At 43.0% G+C, this 17,342-nt stretch overlaps 1 protein-coding gene across 10 annotated transcripts in view; it reads left to right on the top strand.

Annotated features, from left to right (window-relative positions):
• ccdc93 (coiled-coil domain containing 93) overlaps positions 1-17,342 on the top strand; it is a 182,083-nt gene that overhangs the window by 109,826 nt on the left and 54,915 nt on the right. For 9 of the 10 annotated variants that reach the window (XR_009798230.1, XR_009798231.1, XM_061842450.1 and 6 more), the window contains 2 exons: positions 6,600-6,662; positions 10,908-10,981. Coding sequence is in view for 8 of the 10 variants with exons in the window: in XM_061842450.1 (XP_061698434.1) it covers positions 6,600-6,662; positions 10,908-10,981 (137 nt within the window). In the remaining 2 variants the exon portion in view is untranslated. The remainder of the gene's footprint in view (positions 1-6,599; positions 6,663-10,907; positions 10,982-17,342) is intronic. The other variant, XM_061842447.1, reaches the window with a different exon arrangement.

Below are 17,342 nucleotides of genomic sequence, written 5' to 3'. Positions count from 1 at the left end.
CCCAGAAGACTGGAATACTACTGCCAATGTATTTAGAGGGGCAGACAGGAGAGTACTTAGGGTGTCTTCTGGTAGGAAAGGGGAGAAGGAGACTTGGTGGTGAAACCCCAAAAAACAGGAAGTCATCCAAAAAAAGCAATTAGCGAAGAAGAAGTGGGACATGGAGAGGACTTAGGAGAGGCGTAAGGAATACACTAAGATGCGTCATAGGGCCTAACCTAACCCTAAACAAGTGGCATATGACGACATTTACTCCAGGTTGGATATGAAAGAAGGCGAAAAGGATCTCTACAGGTTGGAAAGACAGAGGGATAGAGATGGCAAGGATGTGCAGCAAGTAAAGGTGATTGAGGATAGCGATGGAAATATATTGACTGGTGCCAATAGTGTGATAAGTAGATGAAAAGAGTACTTTGAGGAGTTAATGAATGAAGAAACTGGGAGAGAAGGTAGAGTAGAAGAGGCAAGGGTGGTAGTCCCCATTTTTTAAGAACAAGGGCGATATTCAGAACTGTGGAAACTACAGAGGAATAAAGATGATGAGCCACACAATGACGTTATGGGAAAGAGTAGTGGAGGCTAGACTCAGGACAGAAGTAAGTATCTCCGAGCAACAGTATGGTTTCATGCCTAGAAAGAGTTCCACAGATGCATTATTTGCTTTGAGGTTCCTCGTGGAAAAGTACAGAGAATCTCAGGAGGAGCTACATTGTGTTTTTGCAGACCTAGAGAAAGCCCATGACAAAGTAACAAGAGAGGAACTGTGGTACTGCATGCGCAAGTCTGGTGTGGCGGAGAAATATGTTAGAATCGTACAGGACATGTATAAGAGCAGCAGAACAGCGGTGATATATCCCATAAGTGTGTCAGAAGAATTTAAGGTTGAGGTGTGACTGTATCAGGGAGCCGCACTGAGCCCTTTCCTGTTTGAAGTAGTAATGGATAGCCAGGGAGAAGCGATAGCGAGGGTGGATGACTTCAAATACTTGGGGTCAACATTACAGAGCAATGGTGAGTGTTGTAAGGAAGTGAAGAAATGGGTCCAAGCAGGTTGGAACAGGTGGCGGAAGGTGAAAGCAGGGAGAAGGTGGAGGAACAATTAGAAAGATGGAGACATGCACTGGAAAGGAGAGGAATGAAGATTAGCCGAAGTAAAACAGAATATATGTGCGTGAATGAGAAAGGTGGAGGGGGAAGAGTGAGGCTACAGGGAGAAGAGATAGCAAGGCCGGAGGACTTCATATATTTGGGGTCAACAATCCAGAGCAATGGTGAGTGTTGTAAGGAAGTGAAGAAATGGGTCCAAGCAGGTTGGAACAGGTGGCGGAAGGTTTCTGGTGTGTTATGTGACAGAAGAGTCTCTGCTAGGATGAAGGGCAAAGTTTATAAAACAGTGATGAGGCCATGATGTCTGGATTAGAGACAGTGGCACTAAAGAAAGGGCAGAACTGAAGGTAGTAGAAATGAAGATGCTGAGGTTCTCGCTTGGAGTGAGCAGTTTGGATAGGATTAGAAATGAGCTCATTAGAGGGACAGCCAAAGATGGTTGTTTTGGAGACAAGGTTAGAGAGAGCAGACTTTGATGTTTTGAACATGTCCAAAGCCGAGGGAGGGAGTATATTGCTATAAGGGTGTTGTGATTGGAGCTGCCATGCAAAAGAGCGAGAGGGAGACCAAAGAAAAAGTTGATGGATGGGGTGAGTGAGGACATGAAGACTGTGGGTGTTAGTGAGGAAGATGCACGAGATAGGTTTCGATGGAAAAAGATAACACGCTGTGGCGACCCCTAACAGGACAAGCCAAAAGAAAAAGAAGGATGACCCTACTAGGGCATGATAAACCCAGATAACTTAGCTCCATAGATCATGGGGACACACAAACCGCTCCACTACGATAAGGTAACGGTCATGAAGAGGCCTGTTCTCCATCAATTTATAATTATGTAACTTTTTGCTTAACAATGCAAATTCAAACCTGACAGGATATATGGCCCACGGGTGATCACATTAAACACAATACTCACTATTGTTAGAGCTGTAGCTATTGAACAGGTTGAAAAAAGCAGCAATTCAAGAAAGCTTGCAGTCTTTTGAAAATCTGTACAAATCTTGAGTCAAAAGTTTGTTTTGATCTACTTGTTGTGCCTGTTATCCATTTTGCTATACTTTGAACTTTTTTTCACCAAATGGACAATTGGTAGTATTTTGCCTGTTAAGGCATTGTGTAAGATGTCGATCTGTGCCCGATGTTTGCTTGTTCATGGGCATTTTTTTGTGAACAGAGCCTGAGTCTGTTTTATTTTCTTTTTTTTTTTCATCTAAGATAATGTGTATGTATTGTTCTAATTTCCAACGGCAATGTTCACTATTTTCTTCAAGTTGATTTTTCTTAAAAAGGACTGACTTAAATTATTGCTGTAGCAAATACTGGTTTGGATAGCATTATTAATTTGAAAAGGAGTTTGCAAAGTAATGGCCTGTGTCTACTCGGTAGCTCAAGCTAATGTTAGCATGTTACAATCAAAGTTTTTTGTCTCGTGTAAGGCACCACATCTCTCAATTTGTAATTTTGTGGGAAAGTGACAAGAAAACAGTCCCAAATCTCTATTCTCTAAAAGGTTTGGTCCATTCCATAGGATGATAGTTCTCAATTTCAGCATTCTCATACTGCACTCTAACACACGCAATACACAGCCAAAGGTTTACTTTTGAGAATTTTTTTTTTTTTAAATATAGGGAAATTGGGCAAACAGATGCGGAGGGACTTAACTACGACAAAGTCCTGGCACATATTTGTTAAAAAGGCTTAACTTGTGATGTGAGCATGAAATGAGTATGTGTGGCTAGCGATGATAATGCTGGGAGTCTTTGTGATTGTTATTCCCTAATTGTTGGGCACTCATTTGGTCAATCGTAAATTGTACACGTTGTGCAGATCAAACTCATTTAATCACATTACCATGATACAGACTTGGAATATTCATGCAGGGTTTACACTGTGGCAAAACAGTATTTATTCAGCCACCAACTGTGCAAGTTCTCCCACTTAAAAAAATTAGTGGCCTCTAACTTCATCGAAAGGCGACAACATCTATGAGACAAGTTGAGAAAAAAAATATTTTGATTGAATTTTAAGATATTTTGAAGTTTATCAGTAAATTGTGGTGAAATGTAAATATTTGACCAATAAAAACAGTTCACCTAAAAAATTGTTCCATACCCTTTGATGGCAATGACTGAGGTCATACATTTTCTGTCACAAGGTTTTCACAGTATGCTGCTGGTATTTTGGCCCATTTTTCCTTCCAGATCTTTTCTTGAGTTGTGATGCTTTGAGGCTGACACTGAGGCAACACTCGCTTTTAACACCCTGCAAAGATTTTCTTTGGGGTTGAGATCTGGAGAATGGCTCGGTCACTCCAGGATCTTTAAATGCTTATTATTGAAGCCACTACTTCGTTACCCCGGCTGTGTGTTTGGGATCGTTGTGATGGTGAAAGAACAAGCCACATTTCATCTTCAATGCCCTTGCTGATTGAAGGTTTTCACTCAAAATCTCACGATACATAACACCATTCATTGTTTTTCTTGACACGGATCAGTCGTCCTGGTCTCTTTGCAGAAGAACAGCCCCTAAGCATGATGTTTCCACCCCTATGCTTTACAGTAGGTATATCTTCCGTGGAGCCCGCAATCGAGATGGCCTTGTGTGTATTCCATTTTCTAACAGTTGCTCCCACCGTTGATTTCTTCACACCAAGCTCCTTAACTCTTGCATATTCAGTCTTCCCAGCCTGGTCTGGGACTACAATTTTGTTTCTGGTGTCGTTTGACAGGTCTTTAATCTTGGCCATAATGGAGTTTGGAATATGACGATTTGAGGATGTGGATAATTGTCTTTTATACTGATTAGTTCAAACATTGGCTATTAATATAGGTAACGAACAGATGATAGAGGACCCTCTTAAAGAAATTTCAGCCACCACCATAATTTGCTCATAAATTCTTTAAAAATCAAACAAGTGATTTCTGGATTTTTTTGGGGGGGGGTCTCATGTTGCAACAAAACTTGCAGAAGTAGTGGAGTTTGGAGATGCAATCCACTTCTTAAATTAATTTTTGGGCTCCTCTAATTTCTCCATATGTAATGCAATCGCACTTTTTCTCTCTTTCCCAACTGGGTACTCTGCTGTAAATGTAGTATGCCTTCCCTGGAAATGTCTTTCCACATGACTCTTTGTGTTATTTGATAACTTCCCACTACAAAGCAAACATTCAGGTAATCCTTCCGCATTGGGAATGATTGCAAATGATTTGGTACAAGAAACGGTGAATCCTCTGTTCTCCTCAGGTATTTTTTCTCTTTTTTTTCCCTTGGGATCCATGGCCCATCACACAGTCGCCGCTTTGTTTACAACAGCCACTTGCCTAGGATCCCGCCCTGCTGATAGAAATGTGTTGCAGGCTATGACGTTCACAGAAATGTTGAAATTTAATATTGATTCTACACATTCTTACAGCATTGGAAAAGGTTAGGAATGTTTGTGTCATGTCTGTCCTCCCACAGAAAGCATATTAAAACAAAAAATAGATTTCTCTCCCCTATCTTTTTTCATTTTCAAATATTTTTGAAAAATCAACAGGGAGCCTTTAGGGGGTACTTAAGAGCCGAATGTGGCTCGAGAGCCGCCGGTTGCCGGCCCCCATACCAGGGGAAAATAACATTTTTGACCACTGCTATATTGCGGTGATGCATGAATTCCGTGCCATATCTTGCGCAACCCAGGAATGCACTGGAAAGGAAAGGAATGAAGATTAGCCAAAGTAAAACAGAATATATGTGCTTGAATAAGAGGCGTGGAGGGATAAGAGTGAGGCTCCTGGGAGAAGAGGGTGAGGGTGGATGACTTCAAATACTTGGGTTCAACAATCCAAACCAATAGTGAGTGTGGTAAGGAAGTGAAGAAACTGATCAAAGCAGGTTGGAACGGCTGGCGGAAGGTGTCTGGTATTTTATGTGACAGAAGACACTCTGCTTAGGATGAAGGGAAAAGTTTATAAAACAGTAGTGAGGTGGGCCATGATGTACGGATTAGAGACTGTGGCACTGAACAACACAAAACAGAACTGGAGGTAGCAGAAATGAGATGCTGAGGTTCTCGCTTGGAGTGAACAGGTTGGATAGGATTAGAAATGAGCTCATTAGAGGGACAGCCAAAGTTGGATGTTTTTGTATCATCCAAATGGTCATTGGCAAACTTAAGACGAGCCTTGACGTGCTGGTTAAAGCAGGGGGCCGTACGTGCCATCATGATTTCAAAACCATGACGTGTTCGTGTATTACCAACAGTCATCTTGGAAACTGTGTTCCCAGCTCTTTTTAGGTCATTGACCAAGTCCTGTCTTGGGATCATTGAGACCACGCGAGGTGATATCTTGTATGGGGCTCCACTCCGATTGAGATTGACCATCATCTTAAGCTTCTTCCATTTTCTAATGATTGCTCCAACAGTGGACCTTTTTATCACCAAGGTGCTTGGCAATTTCTCCGTAGCCCTTTGCAGTCTTGTGGAGTCGTACAATTTTGTCTCTGGTGTCTTTGAACAGCTCTTTGGTCTTGGCCACGTTACAAGTTTGAGTCTGACTGATTGTATGGGGTGGACACGTGTCTTTATGAAGCTAACGACTTCACACAGGTGCATCTGATTGAGGATAATACATGGAGTGGAGGTGGACCTTTCAAGGCAGACTAATAGGTCTTTGAGGGTCAGAATTATAGCTGATAGGTGTTAACTTACTTATTTGCAGCTGTATCACACAAATACATTATTAAAAAAATCATACATTGTGATTTCAAGATTTTTCTTTTTAGATTATCTCTCTCACAGTGGACATGCACCTACAATGAAAATTTCAGACCCCTCCATAATTTCTTAGTGGGAGAACTTGCAATATAGCAAGGTGTTCAAATGCTTGTTTTTTTTTCACTGTAAATGGTGGATAATGGATCCCTTTTACTGCAGATTTTAAAAGGACACTTTTACACACCCCACCCACCTAGCTGCACCACCAATCACAACAACGCCTGACATCTGTGTCGACCATCCACAAACAGGACATGAGACATATCTTCAAACAACAAAAAATTAAAGCAGCGGGAGGAGACCTTGTGTTCCCATTTTGCCTCAAAATCTCCGGGAACCAACACGCTCCAGTCTTCAGAAAGATCTTCAACATATCTCTCGAACTGTGCAAAGAACCTTCCTGCTTCAAACGGTCCACCCAAAGAAACCTAACATTTGGAACAGATTACGCTGTTTACATGTAAAATGCTGTTCTATTCAAGAAAAATTCAAAACAGTAATCCAGTACAGATTATTTTCATGAGTAGAGGTACAACTGTACTTGGCAAAATAAAGTGGATTCTGTCTGATTGTTTGTTGACCGGTTTTATCAATATTCATTTCGTTGTAAAGTTTCTGATGATGACATTAAATGGTTTGCTCATTCATTCATGCATTCATTCAAATAGAAAAAGACTTAGAAAGAAATGACATGCCTAATTATTTTGAATAACAGATGTGATCTTTCTCTTATTAGTTACAAGTCAAGCATGCAGAAGTTGAGAAAGGTTGTGGCAATTCCAAGATAAAACTGATTGAGGTAAGACATCAACCATACATCCCTTCATCCATTTTCTTTCACAAATCAAAGCTCAGGGTCATAGGAGCAACAGTTTAAGCAGAGAAACCCAGAGTTCCCTCTCCCCAGCCACTACCTCCAGCTATTCTTGGGGAGATCCCAAAGTGTTCCTAAGACAGGTGGGAGACATTGTCTCTGCAGCAAATCCTGGGTCTTCAGCGTGGCCTCCTCCCGGTGGAACATGCTTGGAACACTTCACCAGGGCTGGGGAACGGAAGAGGGGGCATCCTAACCAGATGCCTGAATCACCTCATCTGTCTCCTCTCCATGCAGAGGAGCAGCGAATCTACTCAGAGCCTCTCTTGGATGACTGAACTTCTTACCATATCTCAAAGGGAGAGCCCAGAAACTCTGCCGCTTGTATCTTTAGTTATCTTCTTTCATTTATGACCCCCAGGTCGTGACAAATAGGTAAGAGTAGGAATGTACATCGACAGCTTTTGCTTTTGGATCAGCTCTTTCTTCACTATGACACACCGATAGAGTCTGCACCCTCGAGGACAGTTCTGAGAGTGAAAAGCTGTTTTACTTTTACACGGCCTAGACGAAAACCCCATTGGTCCTCCTGAATGTAAAAATCGCTTTCCAGATTGATCCTCCTCCCTCCTCTCCAGAACCCCTGAATAAACCTTACCAGGAAGGTTGAAAAGTCTTACGCCCCTGTAGTTGGAACACAATCTCAAGTCCCCATTCTGAAAAAGGGAGACCAGGTCTTGCCAACCCAGAGGCATTGTCTGAGGTGTCCACGCAATGTTGCAGAGGCATGTCAGCTCCACAGCATCTAGAGCCTTGAGCAACTCTGGGCAGATCTGCTCCACTCCCTGGGCCCTGCCACTTCTGAGCTTTTTAACCATCTCGGTGACCTCAAGAGCTCCCAGACTCTGCTTCCTCTTGGGAAGGTGTGTCAGCAGAATTGAGGTCTTCAAACTACAGTGAAGAAAATAAGTATTTGAACACCCTGCTATATTGTAAGCTCTCCCACTGAGAAATCATGAAGGGGTCTGACATTTTCATCATAGGTGCATGTCCACTGTTGAGAGACAATCTAAAAAGAAAAATCCAGAAATCACAATGTATGATTTTTTTGTTTTCATGATTTGTGTGATACAGGTGCAAATAAGTATTTAAGGACCTGAGAAAACCAATGTTAATATTTGGTAGCCTTTCTTTGCAATTACAGAGGTCAAACCTTTCCTGTCGTTGTTCAGCAGGTTTGCACACACTGCAGGAGGGATTTTGCCCCAATCCTCCACACAGACCTTCTCTAGATCAGACGGGTTTCTGGGCTGTCGCTGAGAAACACGGAGTTTCAACTCCGTCCAAAGATTTTCCCTTGGGTTTAGGTCTGGAGACTGGCTAGGCCACGCCAAAACCATAATATGCTTCTTACGAAGCCACTCCTTGGTTTTCCTGGCTGTGTGCTTCAGATCATTGTCATGTTGAAAGACCCAGCAACGACCCAACTTTAATGCTCTGACTGAGGCAAAGAAGTTGTTCCCCAAAATCTCACAATACATGGCCGCGGTCATCCTCTCCTTAATAAAGTGCAGTTGTCCTGTCCCATGTGCAGAAAAATACCCCCAAAGCATGATGTTACCACCCCTTCACGGTAGGGATGGTGTTCTTGGGATGGAACTCATCATTCGTATTCCTCCAAACACAGTTAGTGGAATTATGACCAAAAAGTTCCATTTTGGTCTCATCTGACCACAAAACTTTCTACCATGACTCCTCTGTATCATCCAAATGGTCATTGGCAAACTTAATACAGGCCTTGACATGTGCTGGTTTGAGCAGGGGACCCTTCCGTACCATGCATGATTTCAAACCATGATTTCTTAGTGTATTCGCAACAGTCACCTTGGAAACAGTGATCCCAGCTCTTTTCAGGTCATTGACCAAGTCCTGTCATCTTGTCCTGGGCTGATTCCTTACCTTTCTAAGGATCATTGAGACCCCACGAGTTGATATCTAGGATGGGGCTCCACTCCGATTGAGATTGACCGTCATGTTTAACTTATTCCATTTTCTAATGATTGTTCCAACAGTGGACCTTTTTTCACCAAGCTGCTTGGCAATTTCTCCGCAGCCCTTTCCAGCCGTGTGGAGTTGTACAATTTTGTCATTGGTGTCCTTGGACAGCTTTTTGGTCTTGGCCATGTCACATCTTTGAGTCTTACTGATTGTATGGGGTGGACAGGTGTCTTTGTGCAGCTTACAACCTCACATAGGTGCATCTGATTCAGGATAATACATGGAGTGGAGGTGGACTTTTAAAGGCAGACTAAAAGGTCTTTGAGGGTCAGAATTCTATCTGATAGACAGGTGTTCAAATACTTATATGCCGCTATATCACACAAATAAATTGTTAAAAAAAACACACATTGAGATTTCTAGGTTTTTCTTTTTAGATTATCTCTCCCACAGTGGACATGCACCTACGATCAAAATTTCAGACCCCTCCATGATTTCTAAGTGGGAGAACTTGCAATACAGCAAGGTGTTCAAATACTTATTTTCTTCACTGTATTTGGCCTACCGACTCACATCATCCTGAGTTGAGGCCAGCACTAGCCCTTCCTCACTATCCACAGTTTTAAGGGTGCACTGCTTCCCCCTTCTGAGATGCCTTATGGTGGACCATAATTTGTGCCCTGGACGTCATTTTCGATGGCCTCACCAATCTCTCTCACACATTTTGCTGCTCTGACCTCATAAGCCGTATTCCTCTTGGATAGCTTGTATACATCAGCTGGCGTAAAGGCGTGATAATTCTCCTTCTTCAGCTTTACGCCATCCCTGACTATTGGTTTCCAGCAACAGGTTCAGGTACTGCTGTCAACATAGGCAACGACAACCTTACAAGCACAGCTTTGGTCGGCCGCCTCTATAATGGAAGCCCCTTCCTCCCCTCTCCCCTGGATTGGAGAAAGTTCTGCTGGAGCTGGGAGTTGAAACTTCCTCTTAACAGGCGACCCTGCCAGATGTTCCCTGGAGACCCTCAATACAGTTGGGTCTACCATTTCGGACAGGCTTCTTCCCACATCCTAACCAGCTAACACACCACGAGGTGGTGATCGGTTGGCGCCTCTGCCCCTTTTCAGATGAGTGTCCAAGACATGTGGCCACAAGTTCTATGAGAGAACCACAAAGTTCATTATCAAAATATGGTCGAGGGAGTCTTGGTGCTGAGTGCACATTTGGACACCATTATGTCTGAAAACAATGTTAGTCTTGAAAATTCCGTGACAAGCAAAATACAAGAACAGAACACCACTCGGGTCCCAGCTCCTTGCAGATTATTAACTAGGGTTCCCCCCATGTGGTTCTGGGATTTTTGCTCACCATTCTTGTGATCATTTCAACTCCACAGGGTGAGAGCTTGGGTGGAGCTGCCGCTTGAAGGAGATTGTCTCCTGTCAGTGATGAATAATTACTCACGTAGTTGGTTTCCATAGAGCTAGCTACTTACCCTTCTTTCTAGCCTGGTGCAGATCTACAAATTTGTTTCTGCAGAACTTTGACAGCTCTTTGGTCTTGGTCATAGTGGAGTTTGGAAGTGTGACGAGTTGTGGGCCGGTGCCTTATACTGATGAATTCATTCAGGTGCCATCAAAAGAGGTAAATGAGTGGAGCACAGAAAATCCTCTTCAAGAATTTAAAGGTCTGTGAGAGCCAGAAATACTGCTTGTTTGTGGGTGACCAAATACAGTAGTTAAGTTATTTCACAATTTACTAATGCATATATTGTAAAAGTCTGACAATGTAATTTTCGGATTTTTTTTTGTTTATTATTTCTTCACTCCTAAACACCTGCCCAATTGGTAGCTGACTAGTGTTTTGTCTCTCTCTCTCTCTCTCTCTCTCCTCTCTCTCTCTCTCTCTCTCTCTCTCTCTCTCTCTCTCTCTCTGTCTCTCTCTGATAATGCTATTGTTCTTCACTGCGTCATCATATGGTAGCTTTCATGCACACTGAAACATGCATGCATGCAAACAATGTGATGTGGATGTGTTAGGTTGTACTTCATTGGAGTCGTCACACAATGACGTTTACAGATTTTGGAACTTGCTTTGCACACTAGGGGCACACTAAATACATTCAACCAGTCGTTTGCCACCTTGTGTGTGTGTCACAAAATGGGTTTTGGTCAAACTTCTGTATTTTGTTGCATTTATATTGACCTACGTACATTTTGCATTTTCTAGGTCACAGAGCAGTCAGTTCGACTCATGAAGGAGCTAATAATTTTGGAGGGGATGGAAGGGCAAGCTGACAGCAGGTAACTGATGACTAATGATAATGATGACCTTGATTCTCCAATTCAATCTCTAATACAATGCCTTGTTAGTATTTCTGTATTTTTACAGCATTGGAAAATGTTAGTTTGTGTCATGTTTGTCGTCCTACAGAAATCACATTAAACAAAAGAATATATATATTTTTCTCCCTCATCTTTTTCCATTTTCCCCCTCATCTTTTTCGATTTTCATACATTTTTTAAAAAGGTCCAGGAAGCCATTAGGGTGGCGTGAAGGAGCCGCATGCGGCTCTAGTTGCCAACCCCTGGTCTAGCCTCACTGGAAACAAACACGACTTCCTGTCAGGAATGCTATGTCATGGTTAACATGAGGTCTTGTCCACACTCCCAGAGGACCCTTGAGAGCCGGGTCCTCAGGGAGTCTTGGACCGGTGTGGTGTGGGTCTTTTTTACATGAACCAGCAGTATCTTCTTTTCCTTTTCGGCTTCTCCCGATTAGGGGTCGCCACAGCGTGTCATATTTTTCCATCTAAGCCTATCTCGTGCATCTTCCTCGAACACCCACTGTCCTCATGTCCTCCCTCACAGCATCCATCAACCTTTACTTTGGTCTTCTTCTCGCTCTTTTGCCTGGCAGCTCCATCCTCAGTACCCTTCTACCAATATACTCACCCTCTCTCCTCTGAACATGTCTAAACCATCAAAGTCTGCTCTCTCGAACCTTGTCTCCAAAACATCCAACTTTGGCTGTCCCTCTAATGAGCTCATTTCTAATCCTGTTCAACCTGTTCACTCCAAGCGAGAACCTCAGCATCTTTTTTTCTGCTACCTCCAGTTCTGATTCCTGTTGTTTCTTCAGGGCGACGGTCTCTCATCCGTACATCATGGCCGGCCTCACCCCATATTTATAAACTTTGCCCGTCATCCTAGCGGGGACTCTTCTGTCACACAGAACACCAGATATCTTCCGCCAACTGTTCCACCCCGCTTGGACCCGTTTCTTCACTTCCTTACCACACTCTCCATTGCTCTATATTGTTGACCCCAAGTATTTGAAGTTGTCCACCCTCGCTATCTCTTTTCCCTGGAGCCTCACTGTTCCTCCTCCGCCCCACACATTCATGCACATATATTCTGTTTTAATTCGGCTAATCTTCATTACTCTCCGTTCCAGTGCGTGCCTCCGTCTTTCTAATTCTTCCTCCGCCTGCTCCCTGCTTTCACTGTAGATCCCAGTATCATCTGTGAACATCATAGTCCAAGGGGATTCCAGTCTAACCTCACCTGTCAGTATATCCATTACTACCGCAAACAGGAAGGGGCTCACTCCGGATCCCTGATGCAGTCCCACCACCACCTTAAATTCTTCTCACACACCTACGGCACATCCCACAGCTGTTCTTCTGCCTTCATACATGTCCTGTACTATCCTAATATATTTCTCCGCCACACCAGACTTGCACATGCAGTACCACAGTTCCTCTCTTGGTACTTTGTCATAGGCTTTCTCTAGGTCTGCAAAGATACAATACAGCTCCTTCTGAACTTCTCTGTACTTTTCCACGAGCATCCTCAAGGCAAATAATGCATCTGTGGTACTCTTTCTTGGCATGAAAGCATACTGTTGCTCGCAGATACTTACTTCTGTCCTGAGTCTAGCCTCCTCTACTCTTTCCCATAACTTCATTGTGTGGCTCATCATCTTTATTGCTGTATAGTATCCACAGCTCTGAACATTGCCTTTGTTCATAAAGATGAGGACTAGCACACTTTTCCTCCATTCTTCTGGCATCTTCTCTCCCCCTAGTATTCTATTGAATAAGTTGGTCAAAAACTCCACAGCCACCTCTCCAAATTGCTTCATACCTCCACTGGTATGTCATCAGGACCAAATGTCTTTCCATTTTTCATTCTCTTCAGTGCCTTTCTAACTTCCCCCTTACTAATCATTGCCACTTCCAAGTCATTCATGCTTGCCTCTTCTACTCCTACCTTCTTTCACATTTTCTTCATTCATTAAATTCTCAAAGTACTCTTTCGATCTACTTAGCACACGACTGGCACCAGTCAGCATATTTCCATTGGTATCCTTAATCACCTTTACTTGCTCCAAATCCTTCACATTTCTAACCCTCTGTCTCACCATCCAGGAGAGCTCCTTTTCTCCTTCTTTCGGATCCAACCTGGAGTACATTTCGTCATATGCCTCTTGTTGTGCCTTTGGCACCTCTACCTTTGTCCTTCGTCACATCTCAATGTACTAGAAGTAACCAGAGGTCACCCTTTAACTGTTTAAAAAAAAAAAAAATCGTGCCCAAAGGGGGGGCACACATCCTTTGAAATTCCCCCCAAGGCAGACATTTTCAGTATTTTGCAGAATTGGTATTTCTCTTCCCTAAATTAACTTCTGTCCTGAGTCTAGCCTCCACTACTCTTTCCCATAACTTCATTGTGTGGCTCATCATCTTCATTCCTCTATAGTTTCCACAGATCTGAGCATCTCCTTTGTTCTTAAAAATGGGGACGAGCACACTTTTCCTCTATTCTTCAGGCATCTTCTCTCCCGCTAGTATTCTGTTGAGTAAGTTGGTAAAAAACTCCGCAGCCACCACTCCAAATTGTTTCCATAGCTCCACAGGTATATCATCAGGACCAACTGTCTTTCAATTTTTCATCCTTTGAAGTGCCTTTCTAACTTCCCCCTTATAAATCATTTCCACTTCCCGGTCATTCACGCTTGTCTCTTCTACTCTACCTTCTCTCCCATTTTCTTCATTCATTAACTTCTCAAAGTACTCTTTCCATCTTCTTCTCACATGACTGGAACCACTCAATATATTTCTATCACGATCCTTAATCACATTTACTTGCTGCACATCTTTACCATCTCTATCCCTCTGTCTGGCCAACCTGTAGAGATCCTTTTCGCCTTCTTTCGCATCCAACCTGGAGTGAATGTAGTCATATGCCACTTGTTACGTGTTAGGTGAGGCCCTATGACGCAGTCAGTGTATTCCTTACGCCTCTCCTCAGTCCTCTCCGTGTCCCACTTCTTCTTTGCTAATCTCGCTCCTTGAATCACGACTTGTATTCTGGGGTTCCACCACCAAGTTTCCTTCTCCCCTTTCCTACCAGAAGACACCCCAATTACTCTCCTGCCTGCCTCTCTGAAAACCTTTGTAGTCGTATTCCAGTCTTCTGGGAGCTCTTCCTGTCCATTGAGAGCCTGTCTCACCTCTTTCCGAAAGACCACACAACATTCTTTCTTTCTCAACTTCCACCACCTGATTCTCTGCTCTACCTGTGTCTTTTTAAGCTTCCTACCCGCTACCAGAGTCATCCTACACACCACCATCCCGTGTTGTTGAGCTACACTCAACCCCACCACTACCTTACCATCAGTAACCTCCTTCAGATTACATCGTCTGCACAAAATATAATCCACCTGCATGGTTCTACCTCTGCTCTTGTAGGTCACTTCATGTTCCTGTCTCTTCTCCAAATAAGTATTCACCACAGCCAATTCCATCCTTTTTGCAAAGTCCACCACCATCTGACCCTCAAAGTTCCTTTGCTGAATTCCGTACTTACCCATCACTTCTTTATCGCCCCTGTTTCCTTCGCCAACCTGTCCATTGAAATATGCACCAATCACAACCGTCTTTCTGCGATGCTCAGGACTACTTCGTCTAGTTTCTTTCAGAATTTCTCTTTCAACTCAAGGTCACATCCTACCAGTGGAGCATAGCTGATAATCACATAATACACAATACCCTCAATTTAAAATTTCAGCCTTATCACTCAATCTGATACTCTTTTCATCTCCAAGAGATACTTCGCCAGCTCTTCCTTTAAAATAAACCCTACATTTCTCGTTCCATCTACATCATGGTAAAATAATTCAAACCCTGCTCCCAAGTTTCTGGCCTTACTCCCTTTCCACTTGCTCTCTTGGATGCACAATACATCAACCTTTCTCCTAATCATCATGTCAACTAACTCCTGAGCTTTTCCTGTCATAGTCCCAACATTCAAAGTCCCCACACACAGTTGTAGGGTCTGTGCATGCCTCTTCTTCTTCCGACTAACCCGCTTTTCTCCCCTCTTTTTTGGTCAACCTACATTATATGAATTTCTACCTACGCCTTGCAGATTAACAGTGCGGGGGTGGGCCGAGTTAGCCCAGGCCACGACCTATCCATTATGGAATTCGTTTGATAAACGCTTATATATGTTTGGCACAATTTTACGCCGGATGCCCTTCCTTCCGCAACCCTCTGCGTTTATCTGGACTTGGGACTCCCCTACAGGACGCACAGGAATTGTGCCCCCCTTTGGGCTGCAGATAGTCAAAACAAGCAATCAAATAAACTAAGTCAGCACATAAGATACACAATTCACATACTATCTAATCTGTGTAAAGTTAAAGTCAGATAAAAGCAATCAAATAAACAGAGTCAGCACATAAGGTACCGAAATCATATACAGTACTACCTGTGTGAAAATAAAAAGGATCTAGCGATTTAAAGGATATGTGGAGGGAAGGGATTCCAACAGTGGCCCTCACTCTAGTAGTTGAAGGTTGAGTCCATGTTCGGTGTTTGGTCCTTGTTGTATACTCTAGTTAGGTAATGTTGTTAGCACATTGGGCTAACCTAGGCCGAACAGCTTCTACCCGAACCATATGGCACCAATTTGGGTACGAAGACGTACAAAGATAAGACTTGTTAAATTGCCTTTAAGTCATAAGACGGACGGATAAGACTCGACATAAGGAAAACACTATCCGTCATGTTTTCTTGGTTGCCGTCATTGCAGAAAAGCCCACTTCACACATATAGGATGTTGGAAATGGTCACACGGTTTCGGGATATTCTAGAATGATTTTAATCCAGTACCTCATCAGATTGTTGTCACAAAAGTACGTTAAAGGTTGCCATCATTTCTAATCTCTACAAGCTGATCCTCCTGTTGCGCAGATGTGCTCGATTCGCTCAGTTTGTTCACAAACGGGTCACGAATTCACTTCTGCGCAGTTTTTGGGTCTTTTGTGACTGGAAAGTAGTGCTCAAACTCATGTACAAACGTAGATAGGTGATTGCGAACCAGCTGAGCGAATGGGCGTCCAGGTGATGTCTTAAAAAAAATCCCTGCTCATGTCTGAAATGTCAAATATCCTTGCCTCTCCCACAACCATTTTGGCTTTAAAATCAGCTATGTTATCTGCCAATTTAAATTGAGTTCATCGAGCAGATTAAATATGTCACACTGGTAAGCAAGTCTGATGACCCATTCCTTGTCAATGAAATGAACCACTGGCGACTTCATTTTGGAGAGAAACCTCTGCAGCAGCTTTCATAACTCAAACACTCTGGCCAGTGCCCTCTGCATAGCCATCTTACTTCTGTGTGCAAAAGAAGGCCTTTGAGCGCAGTATCCATCTGCTTACAAAGCTGCTCAAACAGATGGGAGTTGAGCCCATGTGCTTTGATGAGGTTAATAACTTTAACAACCTCATTCAATGTTTTGTGAAGTTCAGCATTTCTTAGTGAATGACAATGCGTGGACTCATATTCAGGTGCAACCTTCGCAAGTGGTCAGACCAGTCCTGTCATTGAAGCAGCTCCATCAGTGCACACAACACAAAATGACGAGCTCAGTTTTGCCAATATATAATCATTCAGAGACTGTTTCTACAGCCGTTGTTTGTTGGCAACAACAGTGCACATATGTCCTCATGCACGTCATCCTGATAAATTTATCAGACATAAGTACTGTTGCCTTTTTGTTAAAATTATTACTCTCATCCAGATGAATATCATATCATGGTGACCTTTTAATTCCCTACACCAATTACGGCTCAATTTCCTCCACTAAATAATCAATGCACCTGGTGATGGCACAAGCAGAAAGGGGCACCTGTGCAACCTTTTTAATTGCGGCCTCTCCCAAAACTTATTGGCAAATATCCTTGGTCACAGCCAACACAAGCACAGGTTCTTCTTATATCGTGAAAGGTTTCTTGGCTTTAGCAATACGGTTCAGCATGAAGTATGATGCTCTGTGCATTCGCATTTGTTTTGGTGATGGCCCTCAGTAATTGTCTCTGTCCCTAGTCTTTCTGCTTTTTCTTTCAAAAAATTCCAAAGGCTTAACTTTTATTCCAGGGCAGTTTGTCTCTATGTGCCGGAGCAGCTTTGAAGGCTTCATTGCCTCGTTTTCTAGCTTTTGGCCACAAATCACGCGGAGCGGACATGGCTCACTTGAGAGTCACTTGTTGCGACAAACCTGTATTTTATGTAGGATTTAAAAGAAGTTTTTGTTTTATTCAAGGTTGTAGGCTCGTGTTCCAAAAACACTCCTGCAGTGTGTATCACACAAA

Source organism: Syngnathoides biaculeatus, chromosome 14 (genome assembly GCF_019802595.1).
Source record: "Syngnathoides biaculeatus isolate LvHL_M chromosome 14, ASM1980259v1, whole genome shotgun sequence".
Taxonomy (NCBI): domain Eukaryota; kingdom Metazoa; phylum Chordata; class Actinopteri; order Syngnathiformes; family Syngnathidae; genus Syngnathoides; species Syngnathoides biaculeatus.
Note: the sequence above shows the minus strand (reverse complement) of the source record. Positions and strands in the feature narration are given on the sequence as shown.